The sequence below is a fragment of the Scleropages formosus genome, chromosome 17 (assembly GCF_900964775.1).
Source record: "Scleropages formosus chromosome 17, fSclFor1.1, whole genome shotgun sequence".
NCBI lineage: Eukaryota > Metazoa > Chordata > Actinopteri > Osteoglossiformes > Osteoglossidae > Scleropages > Scleropages formosus.
In genome coordinates this window covers 16,711,190-16,725,337 of record NC_041822.1, presented here as the reverse complement: position 1 = coordinate 16,725,337, position 14,148 = coordinate 16,711,190, and the positions used below count along the sequence as shown (strand labels likewise).

At 40.4% G+C, this 14,148-nt stretch overlaps 1 protein-coding gene across 1 annotated transcript; it reads left to right on the top strand.

Moving 5' to 3' along the window:
• The first annotated feature begins 1,164 nt into the window (after positions 1 to 1,164).
• LOC108938023 (transcription factor BTF3) lies at positions 1,165 to 5,488 on the top strand. Its single transcript, XM_018758285.2, has 6 exons — positions 1,165 to 1,228; positions 1,893 to 1,961; positions 2,167 to 2,280; positions 3,523 to 3,724; positions 4,666 to 4,722; positions 5,184 to 5,488. The coding sequence occupies exons 2-6, from the start codon at positions 1,893 to 1,895 to the stop codon at positions 5,228 to 5,230; spliced, it is 489 nt and encodes a 162-aa protein (XP_018613801.1). The 5' UTR covers positions 1,165 to 1,228; the 3' UTR covers positions 5,231 to 5,488.
• Positions 5,489 to 14,148: the final 8,660 nt, after the last annotated feature.

The window sequence follows — 14,148 nt, the reverse complement described above, 5'->3', positions numbered from 1 at the left end:
GCATCCTCAGCCTCAATTGTTATCATCCTCAAGAAGATAAAACTATGCTTTGTGTTCAGGCAAACTGATTCTGAAGGAACGCATCAGTGACATAGTAATTAAAGAGTAGGACATTTACATTCATTCATTCAGCAGACGCTTTTCTTCACGGCGACGTACGACTCAGAGAAATACAATTTGTGCATCGCATTAGGACATGTGGCCAGAAGGCCACATTCTCAGAAGGGGGGAGTTGTACAATTCATGTAGCCTCCTTGTTGAACTCTGGATCAAGGAACTTACCCTGAATTGCTTCAGCAACAATTACCCAGCTCTATGAACAGATTGATAGTGTTCAAACCTAGCATTGTAAGATGCCTTCAAGAACGAACACACACACACACACGTTGGCTGAAGCCGCTTGTCCCAAGCGGGGTGGCTGCGAACCGGAGCCTAACCCAGCAACGCTGGGCGCAAGGCTGGAGGGGGAGGGGACACACCCAGGACGGGACGCCAGTCCATCACAAGGCGCTCCAAGCGGGACTCGAACCCCAGACCCACCGGGAGCAGGATCCAGCCAAACTCGCTGCGCCACAGCACCCCCCCTTGAATAACATAAAACATAAAATAATAATGACGTTTGAAACTTTGTTATAACTATAAGAATTTCTGTATTACACAGTGGAGTAGTGACTTATGTTTTGATGAATAGCTGAGTGACTTAGTGTGTGGCTACCCTGCAAGTGAGTGGCATCCCGTCCAGGGTGTACATCCGCCCCACCCCCTCGGCCTCAAGTGCTTCTGCATAGACTTCAGATCACCCCCATCCAGCAGTGGTGGTTATTGAAAATTAAGAGATATTTGTATTTTATGGAATGCAAGTCTCGGTTTGCTCTAAGTTGTCCGTTGCGAGAAAAGTTTCTTCCAAATTACTTAAGTATAAAGTTAAAAGTAGCTTTTTAAATAGACACAGGCAGAGTTCCGCATTCTGCATGAATTTTCTTGTATAACAATTGAGGAATATTCCAAAATCAGGCTCTGTAACTTTCTGCCTACAAAGAAAGGACCTAGTTTGACCAAATTCCCGAAAGCTGCAACCGCCCGCAAAATCAGTCACGATCCTGCCGCTCTGGGTGTTGCTCATACCGGAAGTAGCGCCGTGTTTTCAGGGTCTTGGCTCTTGCGTCACTTCCGCTCCTTCCTCTGTCTTCCATCTTCCTCACCGCGTGTGTGTGTGCCCAGCGTACAGGTCAGTGTAGAACCCTTTACCTCTGTTTTTCCACAGACGCGTACGTTCAGTTTGCACGGGAGAAGGGAAATGAGAGTGCAGTGAGCAGAATTAACACGGAAATTGTTAATGAAAGCGAAGGAGGGAGAAGCTAAGACTAGGCACCAGCGCGGGGCTCAGCCCAGGCGGGAGCGGAGGGCCCGGACCTGTTTTAGCTGCCAGCTAAGCTGGTTAGCATTTCGGCCCTGTGGGCGTTAATGACGACGTTTCTGTAGCTGGTAGCCAAGTGAAATAGAGTGGATGTAGTTCTGTCTACTGTTTAGACATTGTATGTGCATGACCCATCGTTTCTTTTCTTCGCATCCACGGGTATGAGTTGAATCGGTCAGTAACTGCCGAACACTACTTACCGTTACGGATATGTGCATTTTTTTTCGGCCTAGCCTGCATTGCTTAGCGCCTGTCTCTGTCGTCGTAAACTCAAGGCTCGTTTTCTGTAGCGCTGTGTAAGTGGCAGGAGACTGTGTGCGCGGCTGAGGAGCTGCTTGTCTGCAGAGTATGATGAGGGCCTACAGCTCTGCTGTCACCTGTGTCTGCATACAACTCGTTTGGGTCTCCTTGTCTGACACAAATCAAATGAAATGTGAATCAAGAGTTGAAATCTGTCTGTGTGTTTCTTGTATAGATGAAAGAGACAATAATGAACCAGGAAAAACTCGCCAAACTGCAGGCACAAGTCCGCATCGGTGGAAAGGTGGGTGCTGCTTTGCAACTTCTATTTTCATCTTTTTTTTTTTTTTTAAAAAAAAGGAGTAATTGGAAAAGGTAAACTTAAAGCAGTTCTTTGGATACTCTTTGGCTTACCTTATGTTTTTGTACTGTCTGTTGCAAATCTGTATTTAGCATTTGATTATGTTGGAGCAGTTGGGTTCATTTGCAAGCTTCCTGTTGTTTGGCAGGGCACTGCCCGCAGAAAGAAGAAGGTGGTCCATAGAACAGCCACTGCTGATGACAAGAAGCTCCAGTTCTCTCTGAAGAAGCTTGGCGTCAACAACATTTCTGGCATTGAGGAGGTTGGTCAGATATCCCTCTTTCACAGATCTTAGTGCTGCACAGTGACTGATTTCAAAAGAGGGCAAATTGGCTTTGAGTTGAAGTCAGTGATTTGCATTCACTTTTTGGCAGACTTTTCAGGCTCCGTAGATTTTAAGGGTAAAACAGATACCGCTGTAATTATATTTGTGTGTTGAACTGGAGCTGAGAATTACAAACCACAACATCAGTTTTTTTTTTTGGCTAATTGAGTTCTCCACTTTCAGTAATAAAGCTGAAACTTTTCTGACCTCTGATAAATTTATCCATCTTTTATTTTCTCTGTAGTGCACAAGTAAACATTTAATTTTTCCCACTACCCCTGGAACGATCAATTTTGCCTCTTAGCACCTTTTGTTTCTGTCTTACTTTAGTATGTCATTTTGCTTTTTTGCAAATGGTGAAACAGATGCATACTTTTCTACATTGGAGGAGTGGGAGCAAGTGGGCAAATCCTTATTATCAAGTGTAAGGTGTAAATATATTCTTTGAAGCCCAGTTTGATTTTGTAGTTCTATTATCTGTTAGCCTTCATACATAGGTTTCATTTAAATGATACAGAGGGTTTGTCTGAGCTTAGTTTGCACCAGTGATATTTTTTGTGAACAGGCATTTAAATCAGTCAAACCAAAATGACATCATAATCCTTTGAGAACCAGAATCAACTAAATATGTTGAAATTCAATAAATACAGTTCATTAAGTTTTTATTCTAAAATTTGACCATTTTGTTCTTTTAGATGATAAAATACTTTAGAGCAGCACAGAATAAGGAGTTCATCTGTTATTTTAGCCATAAGTCAAACTTTGTCATTCAGACACTTGGACTTCTTGTGACATCTTTCCTTCAGTAAGTCTGGTTATTGTGTTCTGGAACTACAGTAGAAAGCCTTTGACTGTAATGTTGGCAGTGGATGAGGGAAGGATGCACAGGTACTCTATGGTATGTACTTTTGGGTGTCTAATCTGTTTACTAGTATCATGAGTGGAGAGAATATTGCCATTTTGTATATTTAGGTTAGATGTACAAAAAATGTATATTTTTGGTGGCTGGATTTGGACATTGACACACATATTTGCAGTGATATGTCATTCTTCAAAAACATTATGTACATCCCTGTCTGGAACCGGAGAACATCTGCCCTTATGCTGCTGCGAAAAAGTTTCACAAATTTAACTTTCATAACTGGACATATTTGAATTGGCCATTTCTTTGCTCTGCAGGTCAACATGTTCACAAACCAGGGGACAGTCATCCATTTCAACAACCCGAAAGTGCAGGCATCCCTGGCGGCCAATACCTTCACCATCACCGGCCATGCCGAGACCAAGCAGCTGACAGAGATGTTGCCCAGCATCCTGAACCAGTTGGGAGCTGACAGCCTGACCAGTCTCCGGAGACTGGCTGAGTCCCTGCCCAAGCAGGGTGAGTAGAAAGAGGGCCAGGGCTGTGATTGCATAAGAGTTCAGTTGACAAGTACATTTTCACAGTGTAGTTTTGAATAAACTATCAGAAGATGAAATTCTTTATAAACTTCTGCTCAATATAGAATGCTCTTAATTTTTGCTATGCTTGAATTCAGTTGTGCTGTAGATAGTTATTTAGGACATGTATCCAAACAGGAAAAGAGAAACATTTAGAATGGATGTCTATTATAAGTCAGCTAAATAAAGATTAATAATAGCATACTATTGATTTTACTAATTGTAGTTTAGGCTTTGTTGCATTTTGTGATAAATTACTGTTATGTGATCTGGCTTGGTACTCCCTTATGACTATATATATATATATATATCGGGGACAGCTGGTAGCGTAGTGGTTACAGCTGTTGCCTTTGGACCCAAAGCTTGCAGGTTTGCTCTCCACCACTGCCTTTAGTACCCTTGCAAGGTACTTGCCCTAAAAAATTGCTCAGTAACATTACCCAGCTGTATAAATGGGTAATTACAGGGTTAGTCTACCTACAGTTAAGTTGCTTTGGAGAAAAGCATCAGCTAAATGAATGTGTAAATATATTTATTTACACAACAAACCATCTGCTAACCTAGGTGGCAAAACAGTTTTAAACCAGATTTCAGACAGTGCAATCCCTTTTTCCTGTTGGCGCTTTACCTCTTATATTTGCCATGTAAAAGGTGATGAGGAAGCATTGACTGTTGTATAACCTGATAAACCAAACATGACATTTTAAGTGCACCTGCATTACCTTCTATTTCCAACTAATAAGTCAAGTGGTAGAATTATTTAAAGTGCATTTTAATAAATGAAATGAATTTGACTTTACTGAGAATGCATTTGCGCTGGCAGACAAATTAATAAAAATACCCACAGGTCCTTTAACTTTGTGTTCTGATCATCTTTAACAGCCGGAGATGGAAAAGCACCTGTTGCTGCTGCTGAGGAAGATGATGACGAAGTTCCAGGTAATGCATTAAATGCATTGTTGTTTTGGGGGGAGCTTTCATGACTTAATTGTTCACATGCATAGTGTTTCACTGTAAGCTAGTTTTCATTAAAATTTCTCAGTTTTGGATAATAGTAGCTTTTCACTACTTTTTCTCTAGACCAAAATCAATTTGTGCAATTGGTTATGTTTTCTTAATGGGACAAGGTGAAATAACCCTCAAAGCATAAACAAAGGGTAGTAGATGCTGTGGGGTTTAGACATGGAGATTTAACCTGAATTTATTGGTTCAAGTTCTACTTTTTACTACTACATTCGTACTTGTGATAAAGGTACTGACTATAATTGTTAGTCAAAAAAGCCAACTGTATAAATGTTAAATAGTGCAAGTCAAATAAACAGCAATGTACTAGAAACATTTCTCTGTGAGAATATGCAGTCTTGTATTTTGAAATAACACTGGTTTCTATGACCTTGCAGACCTCGTGGAGAATTTTGATGAGGCTTCAAAGAACGAAGCAAACTAAGGAGCATGCCGCAATCAGATTCACCCCTGACTGGGTCATGTGGAACAGCTGTTTTGTATTTGTCATTTAATCTGTAATGTTAAATGACCTTTTTTGGTATTGATATCTCATGTCCACATCAGGATTGAGAAATCTTCACATTGTCCATAAATTATCCCACTGTGCTGTATCACTGTATTCCATATTTTTGCAGCCTTGTTGAAATTAACCTGTCTGGAATAAACTTTTGCATTTAAGAAATGCTAATTAAATTTAAAGGTTTTGTTTTCCATAAATTTCTGCCGAGGGTTAAAAGCCATGTAGGTGTCTTGTCATTGAAGTGTAACACTGCTTATGTGTGAATCTATTTCCTTTTTCACACAAAAAATTAAGGTGGTGAAACGAAGAGCTACAAATGAGCCTATACTGAACAAGATAAAAGGTTAATGTAAGATTATTGGTGGCTTCTTATGTATTTGCTGGTTAACGTCTCCTGGGCCAGTTGTAGTTCGTCCAGTAGATACTCTTAAGTCAGTCTACAGAGAGTGGTCTGGAGTGTTGGTAACTAAGGTTTAGATTTTCAGATGACAAACTTTTCCAAATTTCCAATGAAACCATTTAAAACTTGTTTTCCATTTTTATAATCCAAACTAGAGTATATGTTCACCACTACCTTATGTCATACAGGCAGAAAAGGAACCTTTTTGGAATTGACAAAGAAACGGTAGATTTTCCAACAGTGTTTCTGCTGTATGCAGCAGGCTCAGTGGAGGAAAGGTGTTCTGTTTGGTCGGAGAAGCAATATGTTTGCAGGAAGTGAGATTTTCACATATCTGGTGAGAACAGAGGATGTGTAAAATGTTTTTCAGTTCACTAATTGCTTGGAGCGCCCCCCAACCCCATTCACCCGAAAGAGTGCAACTTTGCAGTCACATGTTATTAGAGTAACCAACCAAGCAAAATATTATCGAAGCAAAAAAAGAAAAGCATCTCTAGCAAATAAGAGGCTCAGCAGGTAGTGCGATGTCTAGGGCTGTCTTGTAATCTGAAGGTTCCTCATGCAAACACTTGAGGGTTGCTTTGCTTTGACTCTTCTGTCCAGTCTATCCCATACAGATATTTCCCAGGTCTATATCATGGCCAGCAATCAAACCCACCACTATGAAGCTGAGTTCCAACCGTTCTGTTTCACAGAGATTTTTTGGTGATACTCAGAATCTTGATGATTTTCAGTAACTGCAATATTCTGGACTTTGGTGAAATAACTTGTATTGGGGCACCAAAATATTAGCAATAGTACTCAATAGTTGTACACCAGTATTGGGGGTTGGTGCAGTATGCTTGTTTCAGCAGTGGCGAACATCCCCCTTTGTTATGTTAAACTCATGTGTTGCAAGAAAATTTGCTTTGCTTCTTCATTTTAATCAGATGAGTTGGAAGTAAACAGTAAGTAATATGTACCGAACTTCACAGTGGTCATTAGTCCTCTGTGCTATTGTGCTCAGGGATACTAAAAGCAGTATAAAGCATATAGACAAGTTCTGTGTTAAGGACAAAGGGACAGCAGGTGGTGTAGTGGTTAGAGCTGCTATTTTGCCCTCAAAACCTGGCTCAAACCCCACCTTCTGCCATAATACACTAAATCAAGGTACTTATCCTGAACTTTTGTGCTATGAGTTGCACAGCTGTATAAATGGATAAAGTAACTAATTGGTTTAACATTGTAAGTCTCTTTGGTGAAAATTAATAATAATAATAATAATAATAATAATAAGAAGAAGAAGAAGAAATTTTAAATTGTAGAAGTAGGAAACACTTCTTAATACCATGTAATTTGATACTTAAGTCAATTTGTACCCTTGTATTTTACAAATCAGGTTTGATTTATTAGCCTGTAAACAAGATCCATCTGGACAGAAGAAGTACTGTGATCTTTTTGTTGAGTTCATCTGAAACTGCCTGGAAGATAAATAATTTCTCTTACTGCAGAGAAATGTTTCCAAGATAAAAAGACAAAGGTAAACACACAAGCAGAAATGCTCTATCAGTCGGAAATTCCGTGGAAGAGCTCCACAGCTGGACATAAATAGAAATATCCTGTTATGAAATTGTTTGGACACATCTGAATTGCAAATTTCCTCAACACCCGCTTGGAATAAACACTGAAATAAATTTTGCGCTGACATTTACATCACATCAATTCATTTAGCTGCGGCTCTTCTACAAAGTGACTTTTAATGTTCAGCTAACCCATAACACAGTTGTCAAAGGTAAATATTATTGAATATTGTTGTACATCTTTTCTTTGCTTTGCTGATATTCACTGTAATGATTTAGTCTTCCTTCAAGAATTCAGATTTGAGTGGTGAACTGTCCCTCTAGGGGGCAGTAAATGCACAGAGAAGTCAAACTTGATGGGCCCACAGTAAATCCTGTCCCAATGTAATCATTCACTTTTGTTAACCACTCATCTTGGCTAGGGTCACAGCAGTCCAGAGCCTATCCCAGAATAACCAGGCACAAGGGCATACACCCTGGACAAGATGCTAGACTGCCACACATTCAGACACTGTGAGCAACTTAGCATCACCCATTTTCCCAAACTGCATGTCTTGGGAATGTGAGAGGAAACCAGAGCACTTGGAGAAAACCCATGCAGACGGAACATGGAAACTCCACACAGACAGACCTAGATTCGAACCCACAGCTGACCTACACCAGCCCAAGTGCTATGAGGCACCAGCACAACCCACTGTGCCACCAAGCCACCCACCAAATGCAATCATCTGTTTTTATTTATTAAACGATTGCTTTTAATTACAGTTATAATGCCTTGAATTTTAGGTCACATTAGGCAAGCAATACGGAATGACAGCCATATTTTCCATTATTCATTCAATCATGGCATTTAATGTATTCCTGCTGCTGTCTATCAGTATTACCGTGTAACTGCTGATTCGGTATCCTTTCCACAGTACATTTACATTTACATTTATTTATTTAGCAGATGCTTTCCTCCAAAGCGACGTACATCTCATAGAAAATACAATTTGTGCATTACATTAGGAGAAAGCGAGACATAGTTGCAGACATGTGATTCTTAAGTACAGTTAGTTTATTTCCTTCCACAATATGCACCAATGTTTATCACATGAGTAGTTAAAATTTGTCTTTTCAATATTGTCCATATTGGTGGGTCCAATAATACAGAACTGTGAGGTTTAACAATACATAAAGAATAGAATTTAACCTTCTCAGGCCCAAATTAACACTAACTGTAGGAAATGTTAGTATTAGTAGGCAATTAGTGATGCAAATTTGCAGCATCTGCCTGGAGAGGGTTAAGGGCTGTGAACCCGAACCCAAATCGATTTCCTCTTGATCCAGAGAAACGTATCACAAGATCCAAGCAATCTGGTTTTTATTGGGATCCTGCTTTTTGTCAGACTATATCCAGCGGCAGAAATGATTTAGTCATCAGTAACAGTCTGGGAAATGCAAACACTCTACATGTAGCACAATGTATGATGGTGACTGAGTGTTTATATCGACTGCACTATATGGACAAGTAATAACACTGTCAAGGTTTCCACAACAATGGGTAAAAGCTGCACCTGTGCCATCTGGCGCAGGATATGATTTGTGCCAGGTCCAGCGGGGGGTAAAGAAAGGCAAGTCATATGATGGCAACGATTGCGTTTCAAGGACAACGGCTACACGAAACTCATGTCTTTAATCCAAGAGGGTCCTTTGTGACATTTTCCCGTTGACTTGAATGAAGATGAACTTTGCTGGCATTCAAGCAAATTGTCTTTCCGAACATCATCCATTTAATTCACAGATAATATGATTGTGGTAGGAATTTCATGGAGGCTTGACTATGCCTGAGTATGACAAGGTGGATAATGTCTGATTTCACGTCACGATAAATGGCAAAGAACATTTGTGTCTGTTATGAGCTGGGCTCAAATTCTCGGCATGTCCAGAGATAGCGCCGTAATGTTCCAGTGTGCTTCCCCAAGATAAGCTTATTTACGACACGTGGCAGGGTATGGAATGGGAACAATTTAAAAACAATCACTCTTAATACTGCGCTGCTCACTTTCTAATGAACTGCTCAATAGCTGAGAGTAATTTAAATTAAGTGGCACAATGCTAGAAAGAAACAGTTACAACATCCATGAGAGAAGACAAGTCACTGAGCACAGCACCTCGCAAAGCACTTTGCTGGTGAGGCATGCCGTCATCAACATGCTCCTGGAACAATCACGCAACTATAACACTGTTTGGATTGTGAATTGAAAAAAATCTTTGTTATTTACACACTGGGACATTTTGGAATGAAGGGGCGACACCCCCAAGCAACAGTGCTGCGGTGAGGACATTTTCCCGTGCTTGTGAGCAAGTATTTCGTGTCATTTCTTCAGTGGTGTAAGGATACACTGTGCAAGTCACTTTGAATAGCAGCTGCTGCTGAGCTAAATAAATAAATAAGCATGGATGTCAACTCCCATTTCCTAATGCATCAGTCAACAGTGCATTGCAGTCCTACAGAAGCGCTGCTTTTTACTACAGAAGCTTTGGGTAGCACTTCACAACATTAATTGAGCTTCAGTTTGTAATGGTGTGTTCAGCAGTATGGTCCATCTCAGGGTGATCCCCAGTCTTCAAAGGTCAGGCCTTGGTAATGGGATCCTGGGAAAAACAGAGAATCTGGTCAGCAGATTATGCTGGTCAAGCTGACTCTCACACTCAAGGAGAATGGGTGTTAGGAAGCCAGTGGTTCCCTTTCTCTTCTTCTCCACTTTAATCAGTGTTTCTTGACAAAACATCCGTCTTGCCCTTACAGTCCATTTCTCCAAGGTATCAGGTGGACAGACCGGTACAGATGGCTGAAGCAGCGCAGATTGATAATGTAGAGCAGCGATCTTAAGAAATCTATAGAAATCTCATTTTGGTGCAGCTTGCCACTTGCCAGTAAGTAATGTAGAGCTATTGTGTCACACAAGTATACTTTGTTATGGTAGGGACCATTCCAAGATAAAAAATCTTTTTCACCATCTTTTACCATCACCATCTTTTATATTCTACTTCAATGAATGAATGAAACTTTATTAATCCCAAAGGGAAATTCCCTTGGTTGCAACAGCATAGAATGTACAAGATACTGTAGATACATGCACACATACAACGTTGCACAACATACAGTACACTGTATGTACTGTGCATACATACACGCGTGAAGTAAACGAAACATATAAGTGGGTCGAAAAATAAGTGAAATAAGTAGCATAAGGACTCATTGTGGAGCCTCATGGCTGCTGGTAGGAGCAATTTCTTCAACTGGTTTGTTTGACTGGCTGTGATTGACTGATGATTTAATTTCAAAAAGGAAAATTCACACTGTCACCGCAGTGATTGAATGACGTTAATGTAGAATATAAATTATGTAACAATACTGTGCAAAATGACAATCAGCATGAAGCGCAGTGGTTACAGCTGTCACCTTGCAGTAGGAAGTCCCAGGTTCGAAACCTCGTCCCTGCTGTAGTGCCCTTATGCAAGGTACCTATCCTGAATTGCTTCTCTAGGAAGTACCCAGCTGTATAAATTTGTAAATCACTGTACGCATCTTAGCGTACAAATCTATAAACATTGTAAGTTTCTTCGAAGAAAAGTGGCAGTTAAATGAATGAACAATAGGAACAATGGCGGACACCTAGGTGCAGCTAGGGAAGCCTGAAGACTTACCTTCCAGGAGGTAAAATGATCTATTTACTAAGAATGTTGCTCCAGCTCTAAGTAACTAGAACCCAGTTAAGACCTGTGCAATAGCCTTGCACTCCTCTTTGTGTTCAGCTGATAAATTAGCGTTTAAGTGGCACATTTTGCTCAAAGTTAATGTCCTGTGACACAACAGTTTTCATTTCACAGTGACTTCAGTGCAAAATGAGTAATAGCTACACTGTGGGTGTCTGTTAAACTTAAATGGAGACTAATAGGTTTTTTCGACACATTACTGTCTGTTGAGAAAGAAATATGGTTCAATAAAGTATTGATTTTCAGCAGACTGGTCAGGAAAAAACACAGCAAAGGAAAACTACTGTGCTGAATGTTAAGTTCACAATCTTATTTATAAATGGTAAGAAAATTATAGCGTTATATTATATATACAATGTTTTAATCTTATATATAATTATATATATCATACTGGTCTGGTTAATAAATGCACAACTTGGATGTTCTTGCCATATGACCACAAGGGTCTATCGAAGAATTTACAGACCTGCAGAATAATATATGGTCGTTTGTAAAAATTTATCACAGATATTTAAACGTGTCCTAAACACAGGTGTACAGTAATTAGTCTACATTTCTAGTGAAAGCATAGTTTTGGGCACAATCTCTACAGCCTGTTTATGAAAGAGAAGCTCACGGAGAGCATTTGCCTCCTTTTATCTTAAAGGTAATAACCTGAAATGCGAATGTAGTCTTATCAGCTGCAACCAAGCGCCCACACAACGCACAACAGCGCACAACAGCGCACAACCTCATTTTGAAGCTGAAATGGTCTGTCATTTGTTTTGGCATCAGAATGGCTGCCTTTGTAGATTAGAACAATAAACAAGTCTGTAATTATCAGGACTGACTGCTGGGGGAGAAAGTTGACACTACTGAGCAGGGTGACGATGGACAAAAAATAGCTGCGCTCGCACACACACACACACACACACACACACACACACACACCACATGTCACTTTGTTTCAGACTGATGGAGAGCCAAGGCAAATACTGACAGAGAACTGCATGGTTGGTGGATCACAGTTATTGCTGGATTCCAAGTCAGCACGTTGTTTACGTCCAAACAGAGAGCGGATCCAGAGAGTCAGGAAAATGAAGCCTGCTTGCCCTGCTAAGGAGCAGGACAACCTCACTTGGCCAGCACCAGCTCCTTAACAAAGATCTGTAGTTAACCACTTCTGTAATAAAAGGCATTCATTTTTAATTATTTCTTGGATCTTCCTTCCAGAGGGGGTGTAAACTACAAGAGTCTGACACCTTTATTAATTTCTTTAGCTTGATATTGGCCCAAAAAAAAAAATACATTTAAGTGATTTCTTCAAAGGCTTTGCGGAAGACCTTCCTGTGATTGGAACCTATGACATGGTTGTGCCTCTAGGAATGTGCAGTTCAGTCAAATACCAGGGGCTGCACCTGGATAACACCTGGATGACCTCTCACTGACCAGATGGTGCTGAGCTTTTTCTGTGTCCCACCACATCCTGCACCACCTCAACTTCTCTCATGATCTCACATTAATCCACTCCTCTCCTTTCTTGCATTTAAATATGGTTGCCTGTTCATTCACTTGTTAAGTTTTTAATTAATTTTTCTACTTATTTCACTTTCTAACTTCTTTCTCTACTTCTTCAGATGTTTGGTTACTTTAAGTGTGCATGCATGTATATATGTGTTGTGTGCATACATATGTATATTGCATATTGTATGCCGTTACAATCAGGTGAATTTCCCATGGAGGTTACTAAAGCTTCATTCGTTCGTTCGTTCGTTCTTTCGTTCGTTCATTTGTTCATTCACATTTACATTTATTAATTAAGGAGACGCTTTTGCCCATTCGAAGTGCATCTACATTCATTCATTCGTTTGTTCATTCGTTTGTTTCTTTGTTCGTTCATTCATTCAAATAAATGTATTGTACTGATGTGCTGTGTGGGTGAGTATGAGTTTTTCACCTGTCTAACAGACAAAGCACCACAGAAATACACTTAATCTCTTGATCAAAGGGTACCAATATTTAATACGTACAGGTCCGTATCCTAGCAATGAGCACTATCAAATAATGAAAAATGTAGCGTAGTCTAACATTATGCTTTTGAAAAGGGTAAAATAATTATTATAATGTTAGAATGGAATGAAAATGTCTTATTGAATATTTTTATATACTTTTATTCTTCTTTAGTGGGGTGGCGTGGTGGTGCAGTGGATTGGACCGAGTCCTGCTCTAAGGTGGGTCTGGGGTTTGAGTCCCGCTTGGGGTGCCTTGTGACAGACTGGCGTCCTGTCCTGGGTGTGTCCCCTCCCCCTCCGGCCTTACGCCCTGTGTTACCGGATTAGTCTCCGGCTCCCTGCAATCCTGTATGGGACAAGTGGTTCAGACTGTGTGTGTGTGTGTGTGTGTGTGTGTGTGCAATGGGTAACCTCATCATGTCTGACCTGTGTGGTAAGGTGTGAGACTGATCCTTCTTCTGTCTGCGCAAAGTTTACATATTCACCCCATGTTTGTGTGCGGGCTCTGGTTTCCTACCACAGTGCAAAGACATGTGTTTCAGGTAGACTGGAGGCTATAAACTCTGTAGCATATGAATGTGTCTGGTTACCTTGGCATGTCATAGCCTAACACACTATGCTTCTGGGATAATTTAGTGAAGAACTAAATAGTGTCATTCCACCCCCCTGTATACATATATACATACTGTATATACTGTATATATATATATATATATATATATATATATATAAAGGTGTGTGTGTATGTGGGTTGGACCGCAGCCCTGCTCTCCGGTGGGTCTGGGGTTCAAGTCCCGCTTGGGGTGCCTTGCGGCGGACTGGCGTCCCGTCCTGGGTGTGTCCCCTCCCCCTCCGGCCTTACGCCCTGTGTTGCCGGGTAGGCTCCGGTTCCCCGTGACCCCGTAAGGGACAAGCGGTTCTGAAAGTGTGTGTGTGTGTGTGTGTGTGTGTGTATGTATATACACAGAAATAAACATACTGTAGATATATATTTCTTGCTGTTATTCAGTGTTGCTGAATCTGAAAATGATCATTTATTGTGTACTTATTATGTAATTGACATCATATCACAATGGAAATAGTGGTATTTAAAATTGAGCACATCATTAAAGAATCCATGACATGGTA

What these genes read in the sequence shown, in the direction of transcription:
- LOC108938023 (XM_018758285.2), top strand. Translation starts at nt 1,893, where the DNA reads ATGAAAGAGACAATAATGAACCAGGAAAAACTCGCCAAACTGCAGGCA. An exon ending in AAGTCCGCATCGGTGGAAAG is followed by an intron (nt 1,962 to 2,166) that starts GTGGGTGCTGCT and finishes GTTGTTTGGCAG; the next exon opens with GGCACTGCCCGCAGAAAGAA. An exon ending in TGAGTCCCTGCCCAAGCAGG is followed by an intron (nt 3,725 to 4,665) that starts GTGAGTAGAAAG and finishes CATCTTTAACAG; the next exon opens with CCGGAGATGGAAAAGCACCT.